This window comes from Plectropomus leopardus, chromosome 6 (genome assembly GCF_008729295.1).
Source record: "Plectropomus leopardus isolate mb chromosome 6, YSFRI_Pleo_2.0, whole genome shotgun sequence".
Classification (NCBI taxonomy): domain Eukaryota; kingdom Metazoa; phylum Chordata; class Actinopteri; order Perciformes; family Serranidae; genus Plectropomus; species Plectropomus leopardus.
The window spans coordinates 20,526,088-20,543,437 of NC_056468.1; the positions used below are offsets into that span (position 1 = coordinate 20,526,088).

Sequence of the window (17,350 nt, forward strand, 5' to 3'; positions counted from 1 at the left end):
ACAGAAAGCTGTAGAAATGATATGAGCAACAGCCAATAGATAATCACAGCGGGATTGGACACACTTCACAGACAGCAGCTCCAAACAAGTGCTATCATTCTCCTAATGGACACCTTGATTTAGTCTCAGAAGTCACATGTACAACCAGACATGCATTTACATTTCAATTCAGTGTCTCAACATAAATCACAGAACAGAGAATATGGTGAATGAAAAATCCACTATGTAGTTTTCTAAGATGAAATACTGGATGGACAAGATGAGTCACACACTGTTTATTGCCTTATTAAAAGGATTCACAGCCAAAATAATTCAAATTTAAAAATTACAGTAGGATTTATTTTGCTCAACAATGATTTCTAAATAGTGGCACAGCTCTTCACACAACAGTGCTGACATTTCATTGAAAAACACCTGTTTATAGTAACAAAGGAAGGCATCAGTTAGAAATCACAGCCTGTTTATTCAGGAGTTGTTTGCATTTATTGAAATTGCTACAACCACAGGTCCAGTTGTGTCATGTTAACAGACAGGATGTGGCTTAATCCCTGTAAATTCTCAAATAAAGACAGTATTCAAATATTGCCCAGGTCTCACTAAAAGCAGTCTGTACACACAAATAAAGGCTGTTCCCAAATACAGGGGAAAAACAAAATAACCTGGAGTGTGGCCAAACTTGCCAACTTTCAGACCTCAAACACATGGAGGATTTCAAAATCAAAGCAGGGACACGATTTTTAGTTCTAGAAACTTAGTTTATCTGAATTCCTGTCATTTTTAAGGATGAAAATAAAATAATTAATAAATATTTTTTTCATTTTAATTCTCAGAAAATAACACAGAATAATTTGCACCCTCTGGCGTAAACTTGTGTAAATCTTTGGCATGAAATAATATTTATCATTTTAATTTATTCATTTGACTTCACTGGGCAACCCCCTTGCTCAACAGAAAAATGAATACAGCAGTTTTTACAAATGCATGCCCCTTTCCTGTAATACTTGAAGTTGAAATTTGTCTTTCTAGGATGTATGAAATTTGCTTGAGTATTTCTTCCCCTTAGCGTTCTCTAGGTTTTGCTCTGTCTCTGACAAGTTGCAAGCAGCTTTTTTTCTGCGTCACATGCATGCCAAGAAACGACATTTGGTGAAGCTGTATTTTTGTCTGAGTGGAAACAGTAGACTTGCAAGTAGAGTCTTGTGCTGATATATGCTTTATAGTGCCAGAAACAGCTTGTGATAACAAAAAGTGAAAAAAGTTCTGAAAATTTGTCATGAATAGAGTGAAAAATGGGAAGATTGTGACATTGGGAGGAAACATGGAGAGGGCAATAAAAAACATGAGTCTAACCAGGAAAATGGAGGGTTGGTAAGATTGAGTATGGCTCACTTTATAATTTCATAATAGTCTACATTTTCACTGTTTCTCCATCAGCACGAGAATGTTGTTATGTCATACTTGTCACTTTGTTGATGATGGTGTATTGTTTAATCAGAGATGCTGTTCTCACAAACCTAATAAATTATGTCTTTGATTTAATGTGAAACAGTTGGACAAACTGTAGAGCTTTGACAGCATCAAATCATCGCTGTAAAAGGCATCAGATCAAAAGACAGATGAGGCCAATCATAAATATATAATAATAAATACTTATAATAGAGCAGTAATTGGACATAGAGATGATTTTGAAAGTATGGTAGTCTGTCTTGAATAAAGCCCTAGATCTCTTCAGTGACAGCTCACATGGTAAATTTACAACATGCCAGTTTCAGCCACCCATCATAGACCCAGCAGGACACTCTGGAAGTCTAAAACTGTGTAACTTTGTGTGTGTGTGTGTGTGTGTGTGTGTGTGTGTGTGTGTGTGTGTTTGTGTGTGTGTGTGTGTGTGGTTCCTTCAGGATGTGGTTGTAGTGGGAGAGGAAAACTTCACCACCCCCTGCTATGTGCAGATGGACTCGGAGGCATGTCACATCTTAACAGAGACACTGGGGACTTACTGCCTGGTGGGCCAGTCAATCTGCAAGGCAGCCGCCAAAAGGCTCAAACTGGCTGTTTTTGGACCCGTATCCTGCACAACTTTGGACTATCACATCAGGGTCTATTGTCTTGATGACACACAGGATGCACTCAAGGTAAAGTATTGAAACTAAATGAATCAAACCCAATTATTAGTTATTTTCTAATGGACTAACTAACCTATATGTACACACACATATAGGCTACATACAGTATGAACCTACAGCATGCACAATTGCCCAGCTTTTCCATTTTGTTCAATAACAGTGAATATAAGAAAGAGATGTGTGTTTATTTTCTTATTATACAGTATTTCAGGCTGAGTCTTTTGTTATGTTCTTTAGTCCTGGGAGGAATTTTGTTCTCTTTTGGACCCCCATGCTTAAACAGTTCCCTTGTAATTTGCATTTGAAATACAATGTATTATGGCTTGAATAGAAGTGATTGTCTAGAGTCATAAACAGAAGTTTTCTCACCTCTAGTCTTCTGGAAGTGAGCTGAAAAGCGGTAAACAAAACAGGGTCAAGCAATGTCAGAATAACGACGCTTTAGAATTTAAACAAATTCAAAGCACTGTGGGACCATCTGATACGGGAGATTAACATTAGTAATTATGCATGCAATGATAAGTCAAGTGTCAGTGTGACACACAGCCACATACACACTCACACAAACATCAACACACACCCAGTTTTACCATTTCAAACAAGCAATTGTAGCTTGAAAACAAAGTTCAGAGGTGGACATTTTAATGATGGAGACTGCGTGTAGTATAATTGATCGGTTGCGTTTCAAAGGGGAAGTCTCTGCTGTATATCTTCTGTAGAGCTGTAGGAGGATGATGGGAAGGAGAAATTGATTATTTTAAAAAAGTTGTAGGAGGCATCAAAAATGATACTGATTACTCATTCTTATATCAGTATGAGCATTTGTGTGGGTGTGTGTTCATTTATTCATTTAAGTTTATGTGTACAGTTCACAATCCTGTTAATATGTTGGTGTTATCAATATGTGTGTGTTTATCATTTTGCATCTGTTGGGCAAAGGTACTTTCATAGTACTCTTTTGGTGTAGGCCCACTTGATATACAGAAGTCAATTTGAAAAGGATGAGCAAAAATCCCCACAGGACAATGTGTGTGCAGTGTATTATTGTAACAACTGCAGCACAGCATTGTGAAATGTACTGCTTTCTTTGGTTCATAAAATTTTCCCGTAACATGGATCAGTTTCTGACTGTCCTGAATGAGGCAGTAGTTACAGTTTTCTTAAAATTTTGAGAATATTGCACAAGGAAAAGTTGTGATTGCTGTTTTGTCATGCTGGAAAAAAGAGAAAGCTGATGAAAAAACCCAATATCAAATAACTGAATAATCATTTAGTTATTACTTTTCTCTGTATTTTTTGTCCATAAGTAATATGATGCATTAAGGTCATCCTCTAAAGTCAATAGAAGTAATTTAATTTTACTGTCTTACTTTAAAGATTTGTTTCATTTTCCACATCTTACAACAGCAGTACTTTGACTTGGTGGTGCATTATTAATCAAGGTTTTTATTGAGCATCTAAATGTCTCTCTTCAGCTGAGTGCAGTTAGCAAAGCTAAGCTTTGCTTAAATCCGGGGAATACAACTACTGAGCTCTCTGATGATATCTTAATGAGGACTTTCATGTGTTTCATGGTGCTGTGTACTTCAAGGCAACATTCAGGACGCCATTGTCGGCAGTTATTATGCAAGATAAATTAAAGGCTTTCTGCAGTCTCTAATGCTGTATGATAATAAGTGGTTCACTGAGCAAAATGGAAGCAAAGTTGAGAAGGAAATTTGAAATAAGTTTTGGTTTTATTTGTGTGTGTGTGTGTGTGTGTGTGTGTGTGTGTGTGTGTGTGTGTGTGGTTTAATGTAGGAGGTTCTTCAGATGGAGACCCAGATGGGAGGGAAGCTTCTGGATGAGCCAAAGACTCTGAATTTTAAAGACAGCACACACAATCTGAGACTGTCAATCCATGATGTGCCACACACACACTGGAAGAGCAAACTCATTGCAAAGTATCAGGTGAGAGGGATATTTCCGTATACATTAAAGGTACTGGACGCAACACAGACAGTATAACAAACCTTCACATGCACAAATACTATATATAGTACTGTAGTACTACCTATAGTAGCTAGACAAGGATAAACTAAGGTATTCCTTTGTGCTAATGCATATTTGGTATATTTGTGCCACACTTGTAGCATGGTCTTTCGCCTGTTACTACACCACACTAAACTACCTACCAACGGTATCACTGCACAGAAGTGAGCATGCAAATACTCATGGATGCGAGGCTCGTGCTTGTGACAGTGTCTGTTGTAAATATTAATAATGCCCTACTTGGCTGAGCTTGGCTTAGCTCAATGGTGCTAGGTGAGCTACCAATAAAAGCTTCCCTTTGCACATTGATACAATTGGTGTGCGTAATCTGGTAGAAAGAAAACAGTTCCTTCATGAAACTGCTCACAACAAAGCAGTGGATTATCCTAAGTAGCCAGGTCATAATTTCTGCATTGCTGTTGAGTTTTTCAAATGTATTCTTTGGGCTCTTTGGGTGCCACAAGCCAAATGCAGACAAGAAGGCAGACATCTTTATTGCTGATATTTCCAACACTCTGCGACTCAAAACAATCTAGATTGATAAATAGCGCTATTGGTAAGGAGGAAAAATGTAATGTTGTGATTCTTGTTTTATTTTGCCATGAGATGTCTCTCTATATAATCTTTGATACAGATTAAAATATCTTCACCATAATTCACTTTGATGAATTCTCTTCAATTACAGAAGTTAACTTAAAAAGTGACAAACTCCATATTTCTAAGGATGCAGTAATTCATATTTTATCAAATCATGGGCACAGTTCAAATATGTTTTACCCCCTATGTTACCCGCCTGAAATTTAGTTTTTCAAAATATGCATATTATATATGTTTTCCAGGAGATCCCATTCTACCAGGTGTGGAGTGGTAGTCAGAGAACTCTTCACTGTACCTTCACCCTGGAGAGACTGAGCCCAGCCACCACAGAGATCAGCTGCAAACTGTGTGTACGGCAGGTGGAAGGAGAAGGACAGATCTTTCAGCTCAGCAACACATTGGAGGAGGTAAGTTTTTAGGAATCCACATGCATACAGGAGAAAAAGCGCGCTGTTTATTGAGTGTTGGCTAACAAAATTGCGGAATGCAGCTTTATCTCACACTGTCTGAGGACACACTGAGGGATTAAGTGACACATACTGAAGAGAAGTGAACACAGTCGGAGAGAGAGAGAGAGAAAAGCTTCTACATTCCCGTATTAAAGGTCCTAAAGTCACTAAGTTTTTCTCTATCTGTCAGACAGTCAGAGCTCCTGCTATGGTTCTGTGACTCTGTTCAATCATTCATACTGGGGCTAGAGGTCACGTAACACGAGAGGAATAACTTGTCTTTGATTTTGCTAGTCCATGTAACCACAGAGTCACTGTGTGTGTGTGTGTGTGTGTCTGTCTGTCTGTCTGTCTGTCTGTCTGTCTGTCTGTCTGTCCGTGTGTGAACAGTTTCGGTCGGAGGTCAGACAGTTCCTCTGGAATGTCACTGCTTTGAATTCTCTCTAGGCGTTCATGGGTGATAGCGTTGCACTTTAGAATTTTTTAACCCTCATTTAACCAGGTAAGTTGATTTTTGACGTAATATAGAGGAACAGCTGCAGCAGTCGGGAGGTTTGAACACAGGACTGGTTGCTGAACCAGTGTCAGAATGTGGAGTTTAGTTTCAAGGTAGCTCCAGTTAATGATGTTGATACATCCTGCTGTTTCAGCCATCCTGGCACCGCTTTTATGTCATCCTGTCCATTGTTATGCACTAGTGTTTGTTTGTGTGTATTTATCAAAGTGTATGCATAAAAGTCAAGAGCCTAACAGATCCTGGATTTCTGAGACCTATTTTAGAGTTGAAAAAAAACATTTTTAATCAGGATTAGCTCATTTCTTTTGTTATGATTAAGATATATACTGAAGGGGACATTATAAAGTGTTTAAAAATGTTTTAGTTGGATCAGGTGGAAAGATAACACAATAGGGACTCAGTTTAAAATTTTTCTAAAACGTATGCCCATACTTGGCATTTCTGTTTGGAAATTTCATGTTACTTATTAGTCAGCATATACATGGGCCCTATCTTACACCCAGCATAAAGTGGCAAACAGCAACACAAATGTCATTGCTAGTTTCAGACCCACGCAGTTGTTATTTTCATTGCCAGTGTCCACATTTTGTAAGAAACAAATTGCGCTCATCTTGCATCTCTAAAAATGAGGTGTTGTCAGGTGCATTGTTTGCGGATTGCTATCTTGTGGCAGCAGAAAGCGATTGCGCCACTGACCAACAAAAACTTGGTCTTAAGTCCGAGTGGTGCATTGTTTTCCTGCCATTTAAAGGGCACATTATTCAGATAGTAGAGTGGTGAGATGCACCTAAATAGGCAGGTTCACAATGCACTTACACTCTGCTTATTACACACACAGGGATGCATGGATGGGTTGAAGGAGGGTGGAATAATACATTATTAATGAGAGAAATATTAGTTACGTTACTGAAATGTAAGCGTAGCAGAGAGCAGAGCTGCTGTTCAACTTCCCATTAAGAGAGACACTGTGTGCATTTGCACATAATTATTTCAGAAGCTAAAAGTTTAGGGTTTGTTTCCTGTGTCAAGTATATAAATACTGTTTTTAGTTTTGATGCATAAATGTCTCAAGATATTCACTGTAGTGACACTCCCACTCTTACTGTATTACTCTCTGCAGAAAAGTGGTTTTGCTTCTCCAGTTTGCCAATCCATCATGTAAATAACAGTTCACCAGGTGCACTGGGCTTTTAAAGTGAAAGGGAGATGACACTCTGATTGTTGAATTCATGTTATGCCCAAACTTAATTGCTATTAATTAATGGAATAAATAAAACCCTTTTCCCCTTTGCACCTTACTTAACGGCTTATGCACCATTTAACTAGCAAAATTGGTTGGACACACCCTAAATGCACTTGCGCCATGCATTTTAGACAGTGAACTAAAGATCATTAAAAATGGTCCTCTGTCTTTGATATTTTTGTGATGAGCTCATACTGGCTAATATCTGCTGTGGGGTACAAGGGTGCACATCATCCTCCTACCCAAAGCTCACATTTAAGTTTACTAATGCAGACAATTACCCTGTTTACGTTTGACCTCAACTCAAGAAGCAGCCAGAGTAGTTCAGAGTGCTAAATTCAAATATGGCCATAATTGTGATAGTGGGTGCATTTTCTCCCGTATTTTGTCAGCAAGTCTAAAGGGGTCAGACAACAGAGCACAGAGTGATTTATCAGCTCATATTAATAATGTGCCTGTAAAGTGCAGATCTAGTTAAAGAGGTTGTGATGATTTGCCGTTGTGCCTCCTATCATGCAGTTATTAAATTGTCAAAGATGAAAATAATCACACAGTTAAAGAAAAACCATAGTGGAAATGTTCTATTTTGCATTTCTCCTTCACTTCTTAACGTGATTCTGTGCTCTATTGTACCTTAAACCAAAAGATCTGTGGTTGTGTAACAAGTACACAGTAAAACTTAATATTTCTATTAGGGAAATGACAGTTTTGTCACAACATGAAATATTTTATTAAGTGATCAGTTGTAATCCTTTTTTTTTTTTTTTTTTACCATACCTAGTCTTAGAAAATAATTACTATGATCAAATGGGATGTTTGGCAAGTATGGTAATCTGAGCTGAATAGCTAAAGCAATATTCAGTGAGTCTCTTTGTGTATGCGTTAATAAAATGCCATAGACCAACAGCCAGCCAGCAGTGTTTTGCCTGTTGAACAAGGAAAAGTAAAGCAGGTTTAAAGCATTTATTATTTGAACAGAAAAACGATGTCCCATTGCATCAGTCATTCAATCTCCAGCAGCATAGAGCTTTCTGCTGTAAAATGGGACTAAGTAGACGCAGTAAATAGTAATCATTCACATCAGCAGTGGCAGTTCTTGTTTCCCTCTGCCAAGCCACATTCATTAGGCCGCTGCCTCCTTTCAGCCCAGGAGTGGCAGATTAATGGGATGAAGGTTTAGGAAGAGACAGAGATCGACACAGAGAGGAGAGAGAGTGTTTGGAGGCAGATCTTTGTGTTTGGTTCACTCTTGTATTAATTAGGAGGCTTATTTGTAGTTGTTCACACCAATGGCAAGCAGCAGACAGACAAGCAGAATCTTTGCCTGAAGGACCAACTTGGAGACACATTTAAAAAAGAAACATGGCTGATTTAACTTGGCCAATGTTGCTACATGGATGCACGTTGTGATTAAGATATATTTTACTTTTAAGGCTCTAATATATTGCCCATAGATCCATCCCTGTTCTCTGTGTCTCTGCTGCAGAAGTTCTAACATACACAACAATATGCAAAAAAACCTAATTTTACCACAACTTAAACTGTTAAAAGAAATTGAAATAACTAGTCAATTTTCCTAAAGGTAAAGGTCTAGTGTAGGGTTTAGGAGAATATATAAGTAGAAATGGAATATGTTAGAATGAGTATGTTTTTTGTTAGTGTATAAGCACCTGAAAATAAGGATTGTGTTTCTGGTCCTCTTTCACAGAGTCTGCTATGTTGTGCCACCAGGTTTCTACAATAACACAAAATGGACAAATTAAATGCTGGATCTAGATAGGCCGATTTACGTTCTTTTTTTATTTTTGGTGGCTAGAGTTAGCAGCCCTTCTGAACAAGCCAAGCAGCATTGTGAAAACACTGATTTCATTTCTTTATTCATTGTTGTTACCAGTTTTGGTCATCTGGACGTTTGTTTTGTGGAAGAAGGGACCTCTGTAGATAATTCAGCACCTGGTAAAAACTTCCTGAACATGGGGATCTTGAGTTATCACAGATAAACACACATTAGCTGGTGCTGTCCTTATGGCCTGTCTGCAACAAGCTGATCAGGATTGAAGAAACATTAATGTGTAATGTCTTATGTGAGCTTTTACCATTTTCAATCACCTGGTCAGCTCCATGTAAAAACCTACTGAACATTGAACATTAAAGGAACTCTAACCAAGAGTTTAGGCTTGGCTGCAATCTGCAATCCTTACTACTAGATGCCACTAAATCCTACACACTCCTCCTTTAACTAACAATTGACCTTTTTTTGTCTTACCAGGAGGTCCAATGCATAGATACGTCCCTGATGGACCCTGCCAGTAATATCACAACCTTAGTGGGACCCAATGCCTTCCGCATTCCTTTATCCATCAGACAGAAGCTGTGTGGCAGTCTAGATGCACCACAGACCAGAGGCAATGACTGGAGGATGCTGGCCCACAAACTCAACCTTGACAGGTGATGCACACAGACACACAGTATTTATCATTTAATTCCTCTGCTTCCCTCGGGCGTTGTGCTTGGTTGGGAACATCATTCAGTTAGAAAAAAAACAAAAAACAAAACTCTTTTCCATCAGGATGGCAGCTCATCAAGGTGGCCTGTCTCACCTCTTCAACAACAGAAGAGAAAAGTCAGTTTCTGTTAATTCAAATATGACTTGAGTCCTGGCAGATTAAATTAGATGGTGCAGTTCAACTGAAATGAGGATGTCTCATTTTCATATTCTGATTTTATTTCCTTAGGACTATACAATAACAATAACACATCCAAAATACCAAATCACATTGACAAATACGTGCATCTTTTCTTGTAGAAAAACAGTTAAAACATTTCTACTCAGTGCACAGAAAAATCCACTCACTTAATTTCAAGACACATTATTTTGAACGTGCATCCCCGTAGAGTGAGACTGAAAACACAATTGTCCATTTGCATCTGAATCACACAGGTTGCATCCTGAATATCTCCCTCCTCACACGTGTGTTTCAGTGATTCAGTCCAGAGGTTCATTTACCAGCAGATCGTCAGAGGATAATTGGGCACGTGTGCTCCTCATTGTCCTAACAGTCAGCCAGCTCATGGTGTAGTCCGTTTATGTGGGCGCCAAATATTCTCAATCCGTGGGTGAAAAATTGACACAAAGCCAAATTGTTTACCTCCATATTTCCACTAAAAGCTGCTTCAAAAGGAGCATGATACATGGAAATACAATCTTTTATCCTCTCTGCTCCTCTAACAGCCACGTCATGTCTGTGAGTTCAAAGTATGACTCATGCTTTGCCGTCACAGCCGTCTCTCCTCATATAACTTTGTGTATATATAAATAAACCTGAGCTCTGCACAATTTCACAGAGACAAACAAACATGTGATTGTGAACGTTCTGGTCTATTGTACAGAGACAACTGGTAAAGGAAATTGTGGAAACTCGCACACAAACAGAGACACACAAGAGAAAAGGTGGATCTTGGCTATGGACTTCATCTAACAGCAGGACACCCCTTATCACATACTGCAGACAGACAGAAGCTGAGACAGAAAGTGGGAAAGAAAGAAACAAGAGTAATAAAGAAAGTGATGAAAATAGCTTATTGGATGTTTTTACAAAAAGGCAAAAGGAAACTGCAGAGACAGAGAGGAGCAGAGGACTGATGTACCTGTCTGTGGTTGTGTTTAAACAGTACCAGAATGTGCCAACAGTACAATCACAGGATTTACAGAGGAACACAAAGTCTCAACTTTATCCTCAAGGGACTCAATTTTGATGGCTCTTTCACTTTAAAGCAGCATTGAGATCTTTGTCACAGATATTTCGGTGTCAGATTTTTCCTCTGTAACCATTGTGTACTTGACTGTCGACAGTTTTAGTATTTACTGTTCTTATGAAAACTGTTCTCCCTGTGGACTTGTTGGCACATTTTTGTGCTCCAATTAAAGTTCAGTATGCATTTTCTTCTCTATTTATTTAAGATGATTTAAATTAAACATTTGAAAATACATAAGAGCAGATTTTCTGAAAAGTATTCACCTACCACATTAAAATTTTGCCGAGAGTGCTTTATTAATTACAGTGTATTTAATGTTACGACCTAAACGAGGACGTGTTTTTAGAAGTATTTCTTCTTCTGTCCTCTAATATCAGGCGCTTTTAGGACATTTAAACATGAGCAGTCATGCTATGTAAACATTCATTTCATTTAACTTCTAAAGCATTAATAGTAAACAAAAGGGGGTCATTTGTCACCACCTAACCCTTGCACGGTAGGAATGGATTCCTTTTCATAATTTTCCAAGTATAAACACGAGTTACAGCACAGGATATAGATACAATATACCGATATCTTACTTTCAATTTGACTTTCAAAAAAATACATACAGTGATAAAAAAGGCTATATCCTCAGAATTTTTATGGAATTCATTTTGGCATACTTTGCTATAACTTGTTAATTATATTTTTATGAAATATTTTACTTTGACTTTTTGTCTAATTTTTTATTAAAAACAACTGTAGTTTTGTTAAACATTTTTATAAAACACTGTACTTTGATTATTTATCTCATTTGCCATTGCTATGACTTTTGAAGACACATTTTAAATAATACTTTTAAACGTGATTTGCATGATATACTATGACTATTTAAAACATTTAATTCCAACTGCACTCTGACTTTTTTAAGGCAGGCTATATGACTTTTTCAATTCCGTGTTATATATGATACTTTTACATCATCTTTTTGTTACAAACTATACTATGATTTTTTAATCAAGAATAATTTTATTAAATTTTAATACGTCTACACACTGTATACAACAGGTCTAACAGAGTGGTTAAAATATGGAACACAGCATGAAATCAAATTATAATCCTCCCCATTCCACTAGCCCTGAAATAACAGACTAATATATGACAACAGGTACAACAAAAATGATATATGAGTCAGGTTCGATATTAAAAGAGAGAAATTCAAAATAATGGGGAACATTAACAGTATAGCCTGACTGAGGGTAACAATATCAAGCAATAAATACATAATCATCACTTTGTACTGTACTATGATTTTTTGTGTGACATACATATATTGTAATATGATTCTTGGCATACTATACATCACAGTTGTTTATCACATTTATTATGACATATTATATTATATTATGAATTTGTTCATATCATTTTATGGCATTCTATACTTTGAATTTTTAATCACATTGTTATGACAAACTATATATGACTTTTTATCTTTGTCATTATTTCATCATGCCATCATATGACTTTTCAGATTTTTATTTGTACTTATCCTATGACTTTTAAAAATGTTTTTTATGACATACTATACGACGATTTTTTTTCTTGACACAGTATGGCATAATACACTGACTTTTTATTACATTTTTATGACATGCTACACTTTGACTTTTTATCACATGATTTCATTATATAATATAACTTATACAGGGACTATACTATGACTTTTTCACACTGTTACGGCATACTATCCTATGATTTGAAAAATATATTTCTATGACATACTATACTATGACTATTTTTGTAACATTACGTGGCTTACCACAATATTAATTTTTCATCACAATTTATTGACTTATTGCACAACATGTGCAACATTTGTTATATTTTTATCATATTATACTGTGACTTTCTGTCATTTTTCGACATGCTATATTATGATATTTTGGGCCAGTTTTGCAGTATTCTATGCTATGGCAAGTGTTGGCATGCTTTTTTATGAGGTTTTCAGGTGTATTCTGCTGTTTTTGGAACATGTCATATTTTGACATTTTTAGTAAGGCTATAGTATGGCATATGTCACTTTTTCAACATGCTATAATATTGTGTTTTTGGACATTTCTGCAACATTCTATGCTATGGCATCGATGACCACACTGTTTTATGCAGACTGAAGTGTTTTCAGCTATTTTTGGGACATGTCATGTTCTGAAATTTTTAGGGAGGTTATAGTATGATATTTTTGGTCATTTTTTTAACATGCTGTATTGTGATGTTTCCAGCCAATTTTGCAGCTTTCTATGTTATGGCGTGTTTTGGCACGCTGTTTTATGCTATTTTCAGATGTTTTAAGGTGTTTTTGGGACATTTCATTTTTTAACATTTTTGCCATACTATAGCCTTGCCCTTTTGGTCATTTTTTTGACATGCATTATTATGATGTTTTTCGACGATTTTGCAACTGTGGCATGTCTTGGCACGCTATTTTATGCTGTTTTCAGGTGTTTTAAACTGTTTTTGGAACATGTCATTTTTGACATTTTTGCCATACGACAGCCTTGGTTTTTCTGTCATTTTTTCAAAACGCATTTTTATGGTGTGTTTTTTCCATTTTTGCAGCTTTCTATGCTATGGCGCGTCTTGGCATGCTATTTTGTGCTGTTTTCAGGAGTTTTAAACTGTTTTTGGAACATGTAATTTTTTGACATTTTTGCCGTTTTGGTCATTTTTTTCAACATGCATTTTTATGGTGTTTCTTTCCATTTTTGCAACTTTCTATGCTATGGCATGACTTGGCACGTTATTTTATGCTGTTTTCAGGTGTTTTAACCTTTTTTTGGGACATGACATTTTTTGACATTTTTGCCATACTATAGCCTTGCCTTTTCGGTCATTTTTTTGACATGTATTATTATGGTGTTTTTGTCAGTTTTGGCAACTTTCTATGCTATGGCTTGTTTTGGCATGCTGTTTTATGCTGTTTTCAGGTTTTAAAGCTGTTTTTGGAACATGTCATTTTTTGACATTTTTGCCATACTATAGCCTTGCCTTTTCGTCATTTTTTCAACACGCATTTTTAAGGTGTTTTTAGCCATTTTTGCAGCTTTCTATGCTATGGCGTGTTTCGGCATGCTATTTTATGCTGTTTTCAGGTGTTTTAAGCTTTTTTTGGGACATGTCATTTTTTGACATTTTTGCCATACTATAGCCTTGCCTTTTCGGTCATTTTTTTGACATGCATTATTATGCTGTTTTTGTCCATTTTTGCAGCTTTCTATGCTATGGCGTGTCTTGGCATGCTATTTTATGCTGTTTTCAGGTGTGTTAAACTGTTTTTTGGACATGTCATTTTTTGACATTTTTGCCATACAATAGCCTTGCCTTTTCGGTCTTTTTTTCAACATGCATTTTTATGGTGTTTTTGTCCATTTTTGCAGCTTTCTATGCTATGGCGTGTTTCGGCACGCTATTTTATGCTGTTTTCAGGTGTTTTAAACTGTTTTTTGGGACATGTCATTTTTTTGACATTTTTGCCATACTATATAGCCTTGCCTTTTCGGTCATTTTTTTTTTCAACATGCATTTTTATGATGTTTTTGTCCATTTTTGAAAGCTTTCTTATGCTATGGCGTGTTTCGGCACGCTATTATATGCTGTTTTCAGGTGTTTTAAACTGTTTTTTGGACATGTCATTTTTTGACATTTTTGCCATACTATAGCCTTGCCTTTTCGGTCATTTTTTTCAACATGCATTTTTATGTGTTTTTGTCCATTTTTGCAGCTTTCTATGCTATGGCGTGTTTCGGCACGCTATTATATGCTGTTTTCAGGTGTTTTTTTAAAACTGTTTTTTGGACATGTCATTTTTTGACATTTTTGCCATACTATAGCCTTGCCTTTTCGGTCATTTTTTTTCAACATGCATTTTTATATGTTTTTGTCCATTTTTTGCAGCTTTCTATGCTATGGCGTGTTTCGGCACGCTATTATATGCTGTTTTCAGGTGTTTTTAAGCTATTTTTGGGACATGTCATTTTTTGACATTTTTGCCATACTATAGCCTTGCCTTTTCGGTCATTTTTTTCAACATGCATTTTTTATGCTGTTTTTGTCCATTTTTTTGCAGCTTTCTATGCTATGGCGTGTTTCGGCACGCTATTATATGCTGTTTTCAGGTGTTTTAAAGCTATTTTTGGGACATGTCATTTTTTGACATTTTTGCCATACTATAGCCTTGCCTTTTCGGTCATTTTTTTGACAACATGCATTTTTATGGTGTTTTTGTCCATTTTTGCAGCTTTCTATGCTATGGCGTGTTTCGGCACGCTATTATATGCTGTTTTCAGGTGTTTTAAACTTTTTTTGGACATGTCATTTTTTGACATTTTTGCCATACTATAGCCTTGCCTTTTCGGTCATTTTTTTTGACATGCATTTTTATGGTGTTTTTGTCCATTTTTGCAGCTTTCTATGCTATGGCGTGTTTCGGCACGCTATTATATGCTGTTTTCAGGTGTTTTAAACTGTTTTTTGGGACATGTCATTTTTTGACATTTTTGCCATACTATAGCCTTGCCTTTTCGGTCATTTTTTTCAACATGCATTTTTATGGTGTTTTTTGTCCATTTTTGCAGCTTTCTATGCTATGGCGTGTTTCGGCACGCTATTTTATGCTGTTTTCAGGTGTTTTAAACTGTTTTTTGGGACATGTCATTTTTTGACATTTTTGCCATACTATAGCCTTGCCTTTTCGGTCATTTTTTTCAACATGCATTTTTATGCTGTTTTTGTCCATTTTTGCAGCTTTCTATGCTATGGCGTGTTTCGGCACGCTATTTTATGCTGTTTTCAGGTGTTTTAAACTGTTTTTTTGGACATGTCATTTTTTGACATTTTTGCCATACTATAGCCTTGCCTTTTCGGTCATTTTTTTGACATGCATTTTTTATGATGTTTTTGTCCATTTTTGCAGCTTTCTATGCTATGGCGTGTTTCGGCACGCTATTATTTTTATGCTGTTTTCAGGTGTTTTAAACTGTTTTTGGGACATGTCATTTTTTGACATTTTTGCCATACTATAGCCTTGCCTTTTCGGTCATTTTTTGACATGCATTTTTATGGTGTTTTTTGTCCATTTTTGCAGCTTTCTATGCTATGGCGTGTTTCGGCACGCTATTATATGCTGTTTTCAGGTGTTTTAAACTGTTTTTTGGGACATGTCATTTTTTGACATTTTTGCCATACTATAGCCTTGCCTTTTCGGTCATTTTTTTCAACATGCATTTTTATGGTGTTTTTGTCCATTTTTGCAGCTTTCTATGCTATGGCGTGTTTCGGCACGCTATTTTTATGCTGTTTTCAGGTGTTTTAAACTGTTTTTTGGACATGTCATTTTTTGACATTTTTGCCATACTATAGCCTTGCCTTTTCGGTCATTTTTTTCAACATGCATTTTTATGGTGTTTTTGTCCATTTTTGCAGCTTTCTATGCTATGGCGTGTTTCGGCACGCTATTATATGCTGTTTTCAGGTGTTTTAAAAGCTATTTTTTGGACATGTCATTTTTTGACATTTTTGCCATACTATAGCCTTGCCTTTTCGGTCATTTTTTTCAACATGCATTTTTATGGTGTTTTTGTCCATTTTTGCAGCTTTCTATGCTATGGCGTGTTTCGGCACGCTATTTTATGCTGTTTTTCAGGTGTTTTAAACTGTTTTTTGGACATGTCATTTTTTGACATTTTTGCCATACTATAGCCTTGCCTTTTCGGTCATTTTTTTCAACATGCATTTTTATGGTCTTTTTTTGTCCATTTTTGCAGCTTTCTATTGTCCATTTTTGCTACTATAGCCTTGCCTTTTCGGTCATTTTTCAACATGCTATGCTATGTTTTGCATGGCGGTTTGCTATTTTATGCTGTTTTTTGGGACTATTTTTTGGACATGTCATTTTTTGACATTTTTGCCATACTATAGCCTTGCCTTTTCGGTCATTTTTTTTGACATGCATTTTTTTTATGTGTTTTTGTCCATTTTTGCAGCTTTCTATGCTATGGCGTGTTTCGGCACGCTATTATATGCTGTTTTCAGGTGTTTTAAAGCTATTTTTGGGACATGTCATTTTTTGACATTTTTGCCATACTATAGCCTTGCCTTTTCGGTCATTTTTTTTCAACATGCATTTTTATGGTGTTTTTGTCCATTTTTGCAGCTTTCTATGCTATGGCGTGTTTCGGCACGCTATTTTATGCTGTTTTCAGGTGTTTTAAACTGTTTTTTGGACATGTCATTTTTTGACATTTTTGCCATACTATAGCCTTGCCTTTTCGGTCATTTTTTTCAACATGCATTTTTTTGGTGTTTTTGTCCATTTTTGCAGCTTTCTATGCTATGGCGTGTTTCGGCACGCTTTTATATGCTGTTTTCAGGTGTTTAAACTGTATTTTTGGACATGTCATTTTTTGACATTTTTGCCATACTATAGCCTTGCCTTTTCGGTCATTTTTTCAACATGCATTTTTATGCTGTTTTTGTCCATTTTTGCAGCTTTCTATGCTATGGCGTGTTTCGGCACGCTATTTTATGCTGTTTTCAGGTGTTTTAAGCTATTTTTGGGACATGTCATTTTTTGACATTTTTGCCATACTATAGC

At 36.4% G+C, this 17,350-nt stretch overlaps 1 protein-coding gene across 2 annotated transcripts in view; it reads left to right on the top strand.

Annotated features, from left to right (window-relative positions):
• unc5ca (unc-5 netrin receptor Ca) overlaps window positions 1-17,350 on the top strand; it is a 250,217-nt gene that overhangs the window by 216,502 nt on the left and 16,365 nt on the right. Inside the window, exons 14-18 of one of the 2 annotated variants that reach the window (XM_042487542.1) lie at window positions 1,902-2,135; window positions 3,927-4,076; window positions 4,997-5,161; window positions 9,233-9,411; window positions 10,354-10,493. In XM_042487542.1, coding sequence (XP_042343476.1) covers window positions 1,902-2,135; window positions 3,927-4,076; window positions 4,997-5,161; window positions 9,233-9,411; window positions 10,354-10,366 — 741 coding nt within the window. In that variant the 3' untranslated portion in view covers window positions 10,367-10,493. Of the gene's footprint in view, window positions 1-1,901; window positions 2,136-3,926; window positions 4,077-4,996; window positions 5,162-9,232; window positions 9,412-10,353; window positions 10,494-17,350 lie in introns of those variants that run through there. The other variant, XM_042487541.1, reaches the window with a different exon arrangement.